The 15,715-nt window shown below is 47.3% G+C and overlaps 1 protein-coding gene across 1 annotated transcript; it reads right to left on the bottom strand.

Moving 5' to 3' along the window:
• Window positions 1–6,722: 6,722 nt before the first annotated feature.
• On the bottom strand, window positions 6,723–10,255 carry IRF2BPL (interferon regulatory factor 2 binding protein like). Its single transcript, XM_074235658.1, has one exon. It carries the CDS (start codon window positions 9,698–9,700, stop codon window positions 7,325–7,327), a length of 2,376 nt encoding a protein of 791 aa, XP_074091759.1. The 5' UTR covers window positions 9,701–10,255; the 3' UTR covers window positions 6,723–7,324.
• Window positions 10,256–15,715: the final 5,460 nt, after the last annotated feature.

Here is a 15,715-nt window from a genome sequence, read left to right as displayed (position 1 = left end):
ATTCACTGCAATAAGGAGGCCTCTAACTAAGGGTAGGAGCTATACATAAAATTTCTGGTGCAGTTGTGTGATACAAGGAATACAGGACTATTTTAAGAGTCAAGAAGACCTGAGTTCAAATTGTACCTTAGATATTTCCTGGTTCCATGACACTTGATCTCCATATAGCATTTCTTTTGGGGCTGCAAAGAACTAGAAGCAAAAGAGTTCCTATCAACTAAGTAATTATAGTATGAGAATGTAATGGAGTTCTATTGAGTTAAAAGAAATTATGAAAATGATGGTTTCATAGAAATCTGAGGATATATGAACTTATCTAGAGTGAAGGGAGTAGAACCAGAAGAGATTATATCATAATACTAACAATGTAAAGACAAATGAATTTGAAAGACTTAATAACTAATTAATGCCATGAACAACTATAACTCCAGAAAACTGATATTGAAACATGTTACCCACTTCTAAGAAGAGGTGATGAACTAGGTGCACTATGTATATATATATATATATATGTATATATATATATATATATATACACACACATTCCACATACACATATATGTCTAAGTGTCTGAAGGTTTATATGTGTGTGCATGTTTGTATATGTATGTATATTTGAACAAGGTAGAGGTGTACTGGGTCTGGAACTGGGAAGATGAGTTCAAATATAGTCTCAGACAATTACTTGATATATGACTCTAGTTATGTGATTTAACCTTTGTTTGCCTCAGTTTTTTCATCTTTACAATGGGAATAATAATAATAGTAATAATAATAATAATAATTTCTTGAAATACTTTGGAAAAGTTCTTGTCACATATTCTTGTCATTTTTTCTTTCCTTTCAATTGTGCCTGATTCTTCATGATCTCATTTGGGGTTTTCTTGGCATGCTGCAGCCCATTTTACAGATGGGAGAACTGAGGTTAAACAGAATTAAGTGACTTGCCCAGGGGTCACATAGTTAATAAGTGTCTGAGAGCAGATTTGAACTCAGGAAGATGAGTCTTCCTGATTCTAGACTGCACACTCTACTCTACCAACTAGCTGCTTCCCTCCCCATCTCTCTTTCTTCTGAACCTGGAAGTACCTGCCAAGTTTTTAGAAAAAGTTGGCAGTATGCCTGAGTTTAACATGAGATGTTTCCAACCTGTGAAAGGTTGGACTGAAGATGGGAGTGAGGGCAAAGTTTAGGGTTTAGGAAAGTAAGAGGTGTGCTAGAGCCTGCTTCCCAATCTACCAGAAGATGGTTAAATCTTCAGTGTGAACATTTACACCTCAGAAATCTGCAAGTGTAGATTATGCTTGATTTGATTATTTGGACTTAAGAAACTATTAATAATGCAGATCAAACTTAAAGCATTTAGTGTGTTCATTCCTCTCCCTCCTCTCCCACCTTGACTGATTGTTAATCATTCACCCACATGCTCCAGAGGAAAGGTCCCGGACAAGCTGTATTCCAAGGTACCTTTAAATTCATTCAGGGAAATTAACTTAATTAGGAACACAAGACTTAGGGGTAGGATGATATCTTTCTAACCTTAGAGATCTTATCTAGTCTAATCTCATTTTACAGATAATGAAACTGAGGCCCAGAGGAATGAAATGATTTAGTTCCCACAATGTTGTAACAATCCTTAATGAAGCTATGACTTTCTCCAGGTTGAGTATACATTATACTGAGAATTGTCATTGTGTGTAGTTTAGTGGTTTCAGTCATGTTTTGACCCCCATTGGGGTTTTCTTGGTAAAGATACTGGAATGATTTGCCATTTCCTTCTCCAGCTTTATTTTTACAAATGAGAAAACTGAGACAAACAGGGTTAAGTGACTTGCCCAGGATCAAACTGCTAGTAAATACCTGAGATCAGATTTGAACTCAGGAAGATAAGTCTTTCTGACCACTTTATCCACCTCACCACCTCATACTGAAAAGAGAAAGGCAACTATATAGAAAGCTAGATCAACCTCACAGCTCCTTTTACCTAACAAAATCAAGCTTCTAATGTTTGCTGAATTGCATCAAACACCTCCCAGGTCCCATCTCCCTTTCATATTCTCAGTAGCAGTCTTTCCCTTATGAAGCTCTAGTAAATAGAATTCACATTAATTAATATTTACATAAGCCCCTACACAATTGAGTTCTCTCAGCTCACTGACTTCACTATACCTCAGTTTCCTCGTTGGAAACAAAAAGGAGTTTGGATTAATAAACTCTAAATCCCTTTCCAGCTTTAGAATTCTTTAATGTATAAAGATAAACACAACTAAAAACACTCATCCATGTTACTCTTACCATTGTAGTGCCTGGAAACATTACCTGGAGAAAGAAAGAAAAACATTTATCAATCACTGGTCATGTATATTTGTCATTCAAAGATCTTCATAACCTTGCCCCTCTCTTCCAGTCTTCTTATACTTTATTTTCCACCTCTCTACCTCCCATGAATTCTGAGATTTATTGACACTGGACTCCTTGCTATTCCTCAAACAAAACAGACCATCACCCAACTGTGGACATTTTTATTGGCTGCCCTGATGCCTGGAATTCTTTTTCTCCTCATTCCCTGGCTTCCTTCAAGTCCCAATTAAAATCCCACCTTACATAAAAAGTCTGGAGAAGGAAATAATAGCAAACCATTCCAGTACCTTTGCCAAGAAAACTCCATGGACAGTCTTGGTATGCTTTGGTCCACCAGGTCAGGAAGACTAGGACACCACAGAATGACTGAACAATAGCAACTGACAAGAAGCCTTTCTGTTTCTCTTAACTCCTAATTCCCTTTAATGATTATCTCCAATATTTTCTGTATTTATATCTTGTTTGTATGTAATCTTCTACATTAATTAGATTGTGAACTCCTGCAGATCAGGAATTGGCCTTTCTTCAGCACTCAGCATACTATCTACCATATAGTAGAAGCTTAAGAAATGCATGTTGACTAACTGATTGCCAAGCACAATGTTAAACAAGATATGAATGCAAAACAATCCCTGCCTTCAAGGAGTTTACATTTTAATGAGAGAGAATACATGGATAGGAACTGGTGACCAAGGAAGCAAATTATGGTCAAAGGAATCACAAAGATGATGAGTGAAACAACTGGACAGTCAATTGACATATTTTTTCTAGGATGGATGATATAGTTGGTTTAATTACATTTCTTAGAACAAACAGTCACATTTGAAAGTGAAGTCAGAGGATTTGTGTTTGAGCTCCATCTTCACTACTCGTTACCTGTTTGATCTTATCACATCATTCTGCCTCAGTTCTTCATCTGTGAAATTAAGGATTTGAACTGAATAGAATCTGAGACCCTTTCTGGTTCTAAATTAATGAACTATATCCTTAAATGTACAAAAACATATATTTATGCTTACACACACGTGTATAGAAGCATATTACTTATACGTATATGAAGTAATTTTTCTTATTGCTATATTTACTCTTCATTTAACTGGTCCAAAGTCTCTTCAAAGAAATAATCAAGGGGGCAGGTTGGTGGTGCAGTGGATAGTGCACTAGCCCTGGAGTCATGAAGACCCAAGTTCAAATTTCAGACACTTGATACTAACTGGCTGACTTTGGAGAAATCACTCAATCCTATTGCTTTCCCCTCTTCCCCCCCCCCAAAAAAAAGAAGAAAAAGAAAAAGCCAAAAAAGATTGTTGAAAAACTATTTAATTAAACGATCATACTTATGCTACTCTCTTTATGGAAAGAAATAAACCAATCTGGGCCAGTTGCACAATTTATTAAAATCAATGTAATATGGATTAAAAAGACCTTGATTAATGGCACATTTATATATTACTTTCAGGTTCCTCTCTAAGGAATTTCAAATATTGATAAAGGACTGGCAGGAATTCTGGAATGATGAGAAAGAAGCATGGGTAGAGAAAATGGACACCATTGCCTATGTCTACTTTGTATCTAGTAAATGTTTAATAAATGTTTGTTGATTTAAATTGGTACAAGGAAGAAGTGAAGCTGAATGAGGCCAAGGCTGATCCAGTTCATTTTGCTCCTTCTGAAACCAAGAATATTCTCCATGTGTCAGAAGGGGGAAAAATGTACTGCCTGTCAGCTGTTAAAAGGAGGGGGAGAGGAAGATGAAAAAGAGGGGGAAAAAAACTATGTCAAAGGAATAAAAGAAAGTCTGGTTAATATGCCCAGAGCGACTGCTCAATGGCTCTGAGAAAAGTGAAAGGTCACATGATTACAAAAAAGGAAGGGGGGGGGAACACCTCCCTACAACAACTGCCCTCTAGCTATGGTTAACTTTAATTAACTGCAGTATTATATTCACTTCCAGCTCAGGTTCCACCCTCCCTCACTCCCGGTTCTTTCCTAGGTCTGATCAAACTGGCTTCCTCCTTGGAATATTTTGTTTTTAAATTATGATTGATAATAGTAGGGAAAACACAATGAAGATCTTGAGGGGTCCTTAGTGATTGTTCCCTTTTACTACCAACTGACATTAATGCATGACTTTTTGGAATGCTTTGCAGACTGCAGAGCTCACACTGAAAAGGCCACTTACACAGTAAGAATTGTACATATATCCATAAATCCTTGCTTCCAAGCATGCCTACAAACACACTTGAAGCAGAAGTGTGGAACATGTCTGTTTCAGTTAATATGCATGGCTAAAAACTGTATGTCCAATCAGTAATTCCAATTCATGGTGGGAAAAATATTCCCATATATTGAACTTGTCTTTGTAGCAGATTACTCACTTTTAAATACAAACATTTTAATACAGTAGTGGGTGGGCCATTTTCCAAGGTTATCAGACCAAATACACTTTATTTTTTTATTTAATGAACTTCTAAGAAAAATCAGTCCAGACCTTAGGAAATAAATAAAAGGTGCAACTGATAGTCAAGCAAATGGAGTTTTCAGAATTAACTGTTCGCTATGCTCTGTCACTCCAAGTTAATTATCTCAAAAGATGAAAATAGGTTTTGTGACTCATAAGTGACAATAAAACACTTGGCATCAAATAAAAATGCAAGGGCATAAGTCTCAGGATACATACACACACAGAAACACTGATCTATTTCTATTGGTAGAAAAGATGAAAAATACACTTAAGAAAAATCAAGTGATAATGTTGAAACTACAGTACTCTGCCCTGATAGATAAGAGGCCTGAATAGGTCATCAAGCTCTGTGTTCAAGATTGTCATCCTTTCCAGTATAAAGGTTACAGGGAACAGACATTAAAAGTGGGCCTTAAGGTCAATCCAACCCCTTCCCAAAACTCAGGAAGGCCCACAGATTCCCTCCCCTCCCCTTTAACTCAAAGTTCTTACTTATTCCAACTGGGGCTACCCTCCCTAGACCCCGGTCTTCATCCTCAGGAATGCTTAGTGGAGAAAGGAGTGCTGAGTGAAGCATTTTAGATTCTATCTCAGAGGTTTATTTTGTTTCCTTCTTCCTAGGAAAAGTAGGAAGTTTCAAAGGAGATTTGCCTTCTTTAGCCTGGAGCACCAAGGAAGTGGAGCCCCAGGGGACTCTGCCTAAGGATCTCAATCTTTTTAAAAGGTCTCTTCCCCCAGCCCCAAACCAACACCAAAAAACTGTCACCAAAAAGTTAATTAGATGAATAATCACATTTGTTCAGGAATAGGAGGAATAGATTTTATTGGCTGCTATTAGTGACCTTTCTCTACTTGAAGTGCTCCCCAACCCACCCCACCCCCCCCAAATGCCACTTCCTGGCCAGTTAAGTTTTCCACTTCAGAAATGCTTATCAAACCAGAGAACAAAGTTTAATAAGTAAGGTGAAAATTGCTCCTTCCCATCAAGGAACAAACTGTATCAGCTGGAAGCTGCCAAGAGCCCCCCCCCCCTTGGGTTTAGCACAATTACAAGCTTCTCAGTAGTCTGCATTCCTCCCTTTTCTCCTCCCTCCACTCCTTGTCAGTTCTCAGCTCTGAAATCCTTTTGTTTTTAAAAACAGTATAAATTAACTCCAATCATACCTCCTGATATATCAAAAGTCAGACCCACCCAGGTTGTTCTCAGATTTGTTAGGGCTTCCCAGTCTTAGACAGATCTCATAGAATACTAATGATGATGATGTTGATGATGATGATGATGATGATAGCCATCATAACCACAGGTGGAGAAATCCCTACAAGCTCTAGTCACAAGGCCAGTTGAGACTAGAGTGCTTCAGGGGAAAACAAAGTAGAGAAATCAGTAAACAGAAAATGCTTAGTCAGCAAATGTTACCGCTACATTAAAGGTGAAATGTAAATAGGCATGGTGCCAAGATGTAGATAAGTTTAGATAACACTAGCACAGCTTTTCGTAGATGTCATAATTAAGGACTTCTCAAAGACAGACATGTTTTTGTTGCATACTTTGGAGGCTTTTAAATAACGAAGGGAGGGGGCGGCCCATGTTTTGGAGCAGTCGCCTTAGCACTGAGAAAAATAAACTTGCTACTCAGGAAGTATTAATATCAATTGAATTTATTACAAGTTACTAAGCTCCAAGGCACATTACAGTGTTCTGTTAACTACAGAAATGTATAAAGGACAAACAGAGCATGTTTTCCATGTACAGCATTTTGCTCTACTGCTCAAAAGCATCCGTGCATCAATAAAGCAAAAACAAAAACACATGAAGATTAAAAACGTTCAGATCAATAGAAACAAACTGAAACAGTTTTTTTCCCCTTACAAACTTGCAACAAAAACACCCTCCCCCTGCCCCACCCCTAGACTCCCCTCCCTCACTGTTTTGCAAACAAAACAAAACAAAACAAAATTAAGTGAAGACTAAACACTCAGGGCTTGGTAAAACAGAAGCTTGATCACCATTTTTGTAGCAATTTTTTTTTTAGGCATCAACACTGGCCTTGGCAAGAAGGAAAAGGTGTTTTTCTTTTTTTTTCTTTTTTTTTTCCTTTTAGAGAAGTGCATAACATTTACAAAAATACACAGCAGCAGCAGGTAATTGCTAAGGGCTAGTAAATCTTGTACCTAGGCAAACACACTGCCACCAAATAAATGAGAAAACAGGTATTGTGTAAGTAACCAAAGAATATTATATTCTGTTTAACAAAAACCAGCTCTATCCTTCAAATGAAGAAGAGTTACATACCTTTGTTTCAAAATATAGAAACATACGACGAAAATAATGTCTATACATAAGACTAACTTTTTGCAGTTTTGTTATATTCACAATTCTACATCTTCGTGGTAGGGGGGGGAGGAAGGATTGTAGACTAGGAGGGGGGGTGGGGGGGATCTGACTTGGAGAAGAGTGGGGGGATAAGGTTGAGGTCAAGGAGGGATTTTTGCTGGGTTTTAAGGGTCTCTCTCTTTTTTCACTTTCACGTCCCCAGCTAAGATAGTCGCGATTTCCCCCTGCATGAAAGCCCAAGGTACATTAGAACCGACTAAGGGGCATTTCTCGCCACTGGGGCAGTATACCTCACCGGTGGCCCCTTGGGCCTTGATGCTTTCCCTAGAACAAGGAAAACAGAACTTGTGGCTGGGCACAGAAGGGCACTGAACAAAATGTGTGTCCTCCAAACGTTCGTGGCAAATGGTGCAGCAAAGCGGGCCGCTGTTGGCCATTGGGGAATCGGGAATGTTTTGGGGGTGAACTTGGTCCATGCCCGGGTGGGCACTGGGTGGTGGGGGTGCCACTTGTAAGTTTATATCCCCATTGCGAGATGCCAGTCGGCGTTGGGCTGGCACCGAGGCGGGTGACACGGGGCTGCTGCTGTTCCTTCGAGTGGCCGTAGTGGAATGCACTGAGCTGCCGTCCTTGGGCGAGTGAGCATTCCCCAGCGTGTCGGCCACGGACATGAGGGCCGCCATGGGGGACTGGCCGTTCTGGGGGGCTGATTCGGGTGGGGTGGTCCGGTTGGAGAGAGGCCCCAAGGGCGGGGGCGGGGGCGGAGGAGGTCCCCCGGCTCCGTGCACTGCCCCGAATCCCCCGGCCGACATGGTGAGCTTCAGGGCCTCACTTTGGCTGGCCATCCACTGCTGGCGCTGCTGCTCTTCGCTCAGCTTCAGCGCCCCCTCGGCCGAGTCCGGCGGCTCCGGGGACGCTTTCCTCTTACGCAAGCCAGCCGTCCCCCCACGGCTGGAGGCGCTGGCTGGAGGGAGCACCCCAACGACTCCCCCGCTTCCCCCGGTGCCTCGAGGATGGGTGACCAGGGCGGTGGGCAGCATGGGGCAGTTGGCGTCTAGGTAAGGTTGGGGGAGCATGTCTGCCCCTGGCACCCCTTCCTTGAAGAAGCGCACAGACTCGGGCAGCAGGTCCCCCAGCAACCGCCAGTCTCCGGAACCGTGTTTCTTCTCGTACTCCAGGTACTTGAAACCCGAAGAGAGGCCGCGGCCGAAGTCTTTCATGCAGTCCTGATACATCTGCTTGGCCACCCCGGACGCGCTGGAGAACACGTTGCCCGAGCCTGTGGGATATTCGATAAAGAGCTTGAGCTCGTAGTCCAGACCGGGCTTGGAGACCGCGTCGAAGGCAAAGACGCGGCCCAGCAGCGAGTGGTCCTTCTTGAAGCGGACCTCGTAAGGAGTGCAGCCGGCCAAAGTCAGCAGGGTCTCCCGCACCATCTTGGGCTTGCTGGCCCAGTCTTCGGCCCGGTTCCGGAGGCTCTCGCTCAGCTCGGCCAGGGCCTCCGCGTTGCGCTGCTTCTCTTTCAGCTCCCGTTCCTGGTCCGTACTGGACACCGAGCCGGGCCGCTTGCCCCCACCGCACGCTTCTGAAGATGAAGAAGAGGTGGAGGAGGACGAAGAGGAGGACGAGGACGAGGAGCCGGCCACCGTGGCCCCCCCGAGGCAGGAGGGTCCCCCGCCTCCGCCCACGCCGGCGCCCTGCGGGGGAGGGCGGTTGCCCAACCCGTGGGGAGGGGGCAAAACGGTCGCTCCCGGCCCGTTGAGCAGCGTTTGAGGAAGCAGGTTGGGGGGCACGTTCAGGGGGCCCCCGCCGCCTCCGCCACTGCCGCTCCCGGGGGGCAGCCCCGTCACCAGCCCCCCGTGTGCCCCGCGGCGGGTGGACGAGGAGTTGGGGCTTTGGCGGTTCAGCTCCGGGGGCCCGTCCTCGGGGGACTGCTTGGGGAAGCCATTGGGGCCGCCCAGGCCGTTGGGCAGCCGGGTGGCGTGGCCGCTACCCGCGCCGGCCCCTAGGCTTCCCGGGGGCGGAGGGTACTCGAAGCGGCTCCGCTGCTCCACCGCGGCGGCGGCGGCGGCGGCGGCGGCGGCGGCGGCCGCGGCCGCGCTCAGGCCGTAGCGCTCCAGGCCGGACGGCGCGGCCAGGACGGCGGCTTTGGCGGAGCCGTCGACGTGGTTGAGCTGCTGCGGCGGCGGCTGAGGCTGCGGCGGCGGCGGGGGCTGCTGCTGCTGCTGCTGCTGCTGCTGCTGCTGCTGCTGCTGCTGCTGCTGCGCCGCCGCCGCCGCCTCCTTGGCGGACAGGGCCACGGTCTTGACCCCGACGGGAGGCGGCGGCCCGGGGGACCTGCCGTCCTGGAAGCAGCCGTGGGCCCGCTTGAGCTGGCGCGCCGTCTCGATCACGAACTCGATGCGGTCCGCGCCCTCGTAGTTGACACAGCCTCTGCACACGGGCTCCGTGAAGTCCCAGATCATGGCCCAGGGCATGCGGGGCAGGTCGCACAGGTAACAGGACTGTCTCCGAGAGGAGGCCACCTGCGCCGAGGACATGATGCCGGCCCGGGGGAGGGAGGGGAGGGGGGGAAGGGCAGGTCGGCCCCTACCCGCCCAGGCTGCTGCTGCGCCTTCTCCTCCGGGGAGGGCTGGCGGGAGGGGGAAGGAGGCGAGGAGGGAAGGGGAGCAGGCGCTGCCTCCTGCCACCCGCTGCCGCTGCGCCTCTCGGCGGTTGCTCCACCACCTGGGTGGCAGAGTGGCTGCCTCCCTGCCCCCGCCTCCTAGTGCCGCTCTCTGGGAGGGGAGGGGAAAGCTGCCGAGTTCTTCCTGGTGCTGTTGCCCCTGGGACGGGGGTGCCGGGAACGGGCCGGGGGGTGGGGTCGGGTGAGAAGGTCTGCCCCGCCGTTACTGCCCCTGCCGCCCGCCCTCCCCGAGGCTTCTGTCCGCCCTCTCCCCAGGGCAGAGAGGCGCCCAGGGCCGCCGGCCTCTTCCCCGGGGCTCCCCGCTCCCCGGAGGGGAGAGGTCCGGGAGGCGCCCGGGGCGGACGAGGAGGGGGCGAGGGCGGCCCCGGCCTCCCGCTGCAGCGGGTGCTCCGCCGGGCGGCTCCAAGACTCTGCACGCGCCGAGCCGCCGCCGCCGCCGCCGCCGCCTCCCGGACGCACAGCCGCTGGAAGGAGCAGCCCCCGGCCCGGTCCCCGGCCGCCCGGCTGCCGCCGCTCACGTCGGGTGCATGGTTGGCCGTGGCTTCCACCTCCTGTCACATCCCCATCGGAAGCGGAATGTGGGGATGGGGATTGTTACTCCACGTTCCGGAGGCGCGTCTCGCGCTCCCGCTCGGGCTGCGGCTCGCGCTGTCCCCGGCTCGGCCGCGCGGGATGCCGCCCGGGCGGAGCGGTGACGTCACCGCCATGCTCTGCACCAGTCCCCCCTCCCCTTTACACTTCCTCTGTCTGTGGAGCCCACTTGTTGCGTGGACACTGCGCATGCTCGGCATGCAGCCCAGATTCCTCTCAGCCTTTCCCCTCCTCCCCCCTCCCCCCGCCCTCCCCGGACTGTGTGACTGTGTGTGTGTGTGTGTGTGTGTGTGTGTGTGTGTGTGTGTGTGTACAACAGCTGAAGCAATGCAAGTTAATGCTGGAAATCAAGTGAAGAAATACCCAGGGCTATGTTTGGAAATTAAACAGAAGATGATCTTTCCCTCCCCTCCCTTCCCCAGCCCCTGCCCGGCTCTCCATGTGAAAGTGCATTCAGGAAACATGCATCATTTTTCCCCTCCATGCGCTCAGGCGTCTCCTTTCAGAATCTCAGCAGAAAATTTCATAAGAGACATCACCCCTCACATTCAGAGTTTTCTAACAGGGATCAAGTCATTTGCCGTGCGGGTATTTTATATACTTTTCAAGCGTTAATACCCAAACGCATAGCAACAACAAAATGAGCCGTTTAGCAGTCTCATCTTGTGTTTCCTATTTAATGGTTTCCATTCTTGATCAAGGGACCATAGGAACCGGAGTTTCAATGAATGATGGTGGTGGAGACAGACTGAGCTATCCCATTTTTCATTTCTGGCACAGTGGCCTAGCAGATGCTGAGTCGTGAAACCAGGGGGCTGTGTGGAACCTGGGCTTTCTGTATAGTTGCAAGGTGCTGGAGAGGCCAAACAGGTGAGTAATTTATGTGTTTGCTCATGGAAAGGGAAACAGGATTCCCTCTGTTTAGCAACAATAATACATTACATTTTTGGAACTGAAGCTCATCTGATAGTGCCGAGAAAGGCAAAACACGGACATTCGCCCCCTTCCTTCCTTAGAATGCCCTTTGCTCAGGACATTTACCCGACAGCAGAACAAATACTTTGCTCAAATCAGCCTATATTAATATATTTAAGAATTTCCTCTGTCAAATTATGGATGGGGTGGAGGGACTTCTCTTGAAAATGCAGTATTGAAACAAAAAAATACTCTTTTAGTACAGTCTTTAGAACATATGGCCATCTCATCCTGCCCTCCTCCCATATGCCACTCTCAGGGATACCTTCTCAGAAACCTCAGTCTTATTGCACCACCCTGGGGCTTCAACCTCTAGGGGAAAGATTTTTATAAAGGAAGGAGCAATAGGGGCAAAGAAGGCTCTGGGGACCCCTGCCTTTTATTCCCTCTGCAGACGTTTCTGTTTTTGCAAAACAATGACATTGCTGTCCACTCCCGAACAATAATAAACTTTCACTGCCAGGCCTGCCTGGATCATGGCAATTATTTTTCTACAAAGGGTTGCAAACAGAGTATTGCATCACTCACACATATTTCAACCATTGCAATGTAACCGGTTACCCCAGGGTGAGTCAGACTATATGAGGGTGTGCGAGGAGGGGAGGATAGCATGACATTCTCATGAACCTGGAGGACATTAGCTCTGGCTCACTTGTTTAACCCATTTCTGTATCTTCATATATATTCAGTCCATCCTTTTATTTAACTAAAATGTTGGAAAATGACAATTTAACTTTTCTTTGGCAGAATTTTTGTGGATGGGAGTTCATTTTGTGTCACAGTGATGTCTGCCATATGTATACAGGTCTGTGTCTTCATAATAACTTTGAGGATGTGTACTCACAAAACATCTCCATATAGGTAGTAGAAGGTGAAAATAAATCATAATTTCATTGTATTCTCATAATTTTTTTAATTTAAAAAAGTGCAATTTCTTCAAATGAAGCACCCCCCACCCCACTTAGGAATTACCACCATTTATCATTCCTGCATCTTAATTGACTGTCTGAGGCATCCTCAACTGCCGGGTTTGGGGTGAGAGGAGTGAGATAGCACCAGGCATATAAGGACACACAATTCGTACAGGTATAGGAGTATGGACACCTAGAGGCTATTTCAGTGTGGGCTCTTCCGAGAAACTTGCTGCAGAGGTGGGTGGAGAGAAGAGGTGAGAGGGAGTGGTTCCCAGAGCGTAAACAGCAGTAGCTCACCTTATTAAGGAAATGAGGTGACTTGGTGTCAGGGGATAACCACGTGAAGTGCCACTCGAGTTTTGGGGCATACCTAGTCCCTTGCCTTAGGGTGAGGTGGATCACAACAGAAGCATAATCTCAAACACTTCTGAACCTACAGCCTCTACTCTTCCCAACTGATTTACTTAGGTAATGGGTTGTTTAGGCTAGGGAGAAAGTTGAGGGCGCAATGACAGATCTCTGCCTGCGGAGTTTCCTTGGGGGCGAACTCACTTGACAAAGCACTCTGTGCTTTGATTCCTGAATTGGGGCAAAAGATTAACCCACAGAGCTCCGGGAAGGGGGGAGGGGTGACTAACTGATTTTTTTGGAGGAGGGAACGGGCTAATGTTTAGTGTAGAGAGGTAAACATTCTCATAAACCCCTTCTCAGCTCGATTGCCCATGCGTCCAGCTAGCTCCCCAGCCTCCTTTCGCTACTTTACTCACACTGAATCCCGTCATCTCTCCTTGCCCTCCCCTCTACCACTCTCCTGCCGACTTCTCCACGCGGCGCCACTATTTTATCCGGCTGGCACTAATAAAAATACATTTTTTTTAAAGTGCTCTCTCTCTTTCTCTCTCCTCCTGAACCTTCCGTCACCCCAGGGCTATTCACTAGGCTGAGAGCTCCTTCAAGAAAGGCCTTTTTTGGAAACACTCACCCCTCTGTAAACGAGGCCGGCTAGACTCACAAGGGCCGCCTTTATAGTGGGTGTAAATAATGAGCACCTTAGATAGAATCAGGCCTCGCCGATCCCTCACGTACTGTGTCAGCTCCTAGTGGCCTGGCAAATGAATGCAGAAGCCTATACATCCATGGACATATAGGTTGGGGGAGGGGCGGCAGGGGTTGGGGATTAGCACACGTGTGAAATCAGCAACTCGGCAAGACCGAACTGTGATTTACTTTTACTAACAGGACGTATTGTGGGGCGGAAGTGTGTTTGCTTTTCCGTAATGATTAATCCCGGGTTTTGTGTTTTTTTTTTAAACTTCGGCCAGGGCTGGGGTTACGCAAGAGCCACTCAAGCGTGAAATCCCAGCAATAACACGGGCTCACAGCGTGAGCTGCGATCTGGAAACCAGGAAGAGAGGAGTCTATGTGTCCGAAATCTGCCAAGCCAGGCTGCGTGCGGGGACTCTGGGGGTAAAGTCGACTGGAAGGGGAAAATGAAATCTTGATGGTGGCTCTGGCCGTGCAGCTGCAAGAGAAGATCAAATCTCTGACCACATTCTTCCGGGGGGGGGGGGGCGAAGTGAGGGAGGGGGAAAGAAAGGGGGAGTCGCGTGAGGTTCCTGTCTCCCAGTCCTCCTTTCCCCGTTTCCTCCCCCTGCCACTTTTCCAGGGCATCGGGGAGTCCAGTGCTGTCTTCAGCAAAAGATAGTGTGTTTATTTAGATCTGAAAAATAAATCCCGAAATGAGCCTTACGGAATTGGGGGGGGGGGGCAACGAGGGAGGAGCAGAAGAAAAGGGAAGCACTAGACAATGACACTATTCAGACGCTTGGTTGAGTTAAAACAAATACACTAGGAGAGGGGCCAGTGGAGGGGGGAGGGGCAGTAGTGAGATGGGAAGGGAGGGGGGAAAGACACACTAGGGGCTGCTTTTGAAGAGCGCAAAGGTGGTGGAATATATATATATATATATATACACACATACACACACATATATGTATATATGTACATATATCTATATCTATATCTATCTATCTATCTCTCTCTATATATATATATATATTCTGCGCGGCATTCAATCCATATGCCTTCTGAGTCTGAAATCCGAATCACTTAACGGGAGCTTGGGGAAGAAAAAGAGGAGGGGGAAAATGTAATGACTCCCCCAACAGTCCTAAAGCTAAGTAAGCGCCTGGTACAACTTCGCAGTGACGGGGGATTTCCGGGGTCACTGTGTCAGAGACCCTTCACCTCCGAGTCTTTCCATCTCGGGCCGAGAATGGGCTCAAACTGGCAAGCCCAGGCACTCCTCTCACTCTCCTTTGAGTTTAGCAGTCTCAGATCAACACAACTAGCTAGTGCTGCACTCCAGATAGGTGCGTTAAACTAAACAGTCCCGAATGATCGAATGGCTTGAAAACGGGGAATCTCACGAAAGCTCCAGAGATAGCCAAAAAAAGCTACCAGTTATTTTGCCAGACCAGTGCTACCATAAGGTGACGTCACGTATTTTACGGGGTTGGGGTGGGGGTGGGGGAAGTTTGAGCTGAGGTTTAGGATCTCCATTATTTCAAATTAACACCATGCAAATTAGATCCAAAGTGGGGGTCTAATCACCTACTATTTTTGAGTACTTAACCACACTCCGATGACTGGCTCTAGGCAAAACAGTGAAGCAATAATTTCACTTTTATATAGCGCATTAACGGTGGCAAAGAGCATCCTTTTGGAACATCATACCATTCCGCATATTCTTCCCTCAGGCGGAGTGTTCTGAAGAATTTGTTCTCACGGAAGTGTTAGGGACTTTTTGAGTTAACTCCTCCACCCCATTTTTGCATTTTAAAAGGAGACCCCTGGGTGAGGAAGATACTTAGCAAAGGATTGAAGCCTAATAGTAGAATTGTTGGGAGGAGAGGAGGGAGAGGAGGACACGGATTTTGGGGAGGAGCACCAATCCCATACTGCAAGTCTCAGGCCACCTCTGCCCAACCCTTTCTTTAACTTGAACTTACCCCCCTGGGTTTGAATGACAAGAGGAAATAAGTCTCGGGTTGAGCCAGAAACTGTGAGAAATAATGATTAATGAGAATGGGAAGGAAAATTGGCTTCCGGCTTCCTTTCAAGCCCAGATAGTCACCTAATCCCACTACCCATTCTTCCTTAACAGATTCCCCACCTTAAAATTTAAGAGCAGTGAGAAGCCCAGACTCTCCATTCAAAACTAAAGTGACTTTGGAGCAACTGCAATAGTTACCCAAGTTGGAAATCTTGAACATCCTTTGCAGTCTTGGGGTTTGATCGTCTGAACCTATCACGCTCCGCCCCCCAGCCCCTTTAGCAACGAGGTTACCGTCTGAATCGCTTTCTAGATCCAAATCCTAGGAGCCAGG

Source organism: Macrotis lagotis, chromosome 4, assembly GCF_037893015.1.
Source record: "Macrotis lagotis isolate mMagLag1 chromosome 4, bilby.v1.9.chrom.fasta, whole genome shotgun sequence".
In the NCBI taxonomy this organism is placed as follows: domain Eukaryota; kingdom Metazoa; phylum Chordata; class Mammalia; order Peramelemorphia; family Peramelidae; genus Macrotis; species Macrotis lagotis.
The sequence above is the reverse complement of the archived record's forward strand: the minus strand, read 5'-3'. Positions and strand labels throughout refer to the sequence as shown.

Excerpts from the sequence above, each read along its gene's own strand:
- IRF2BPL (XM_074235658.1), bottom strand. The coding sequence starts at position 9,700 with ATGTCCTCGGCGCAGGTGGCCTCCTCTCGGAGACAGTCCTGTTACCTG.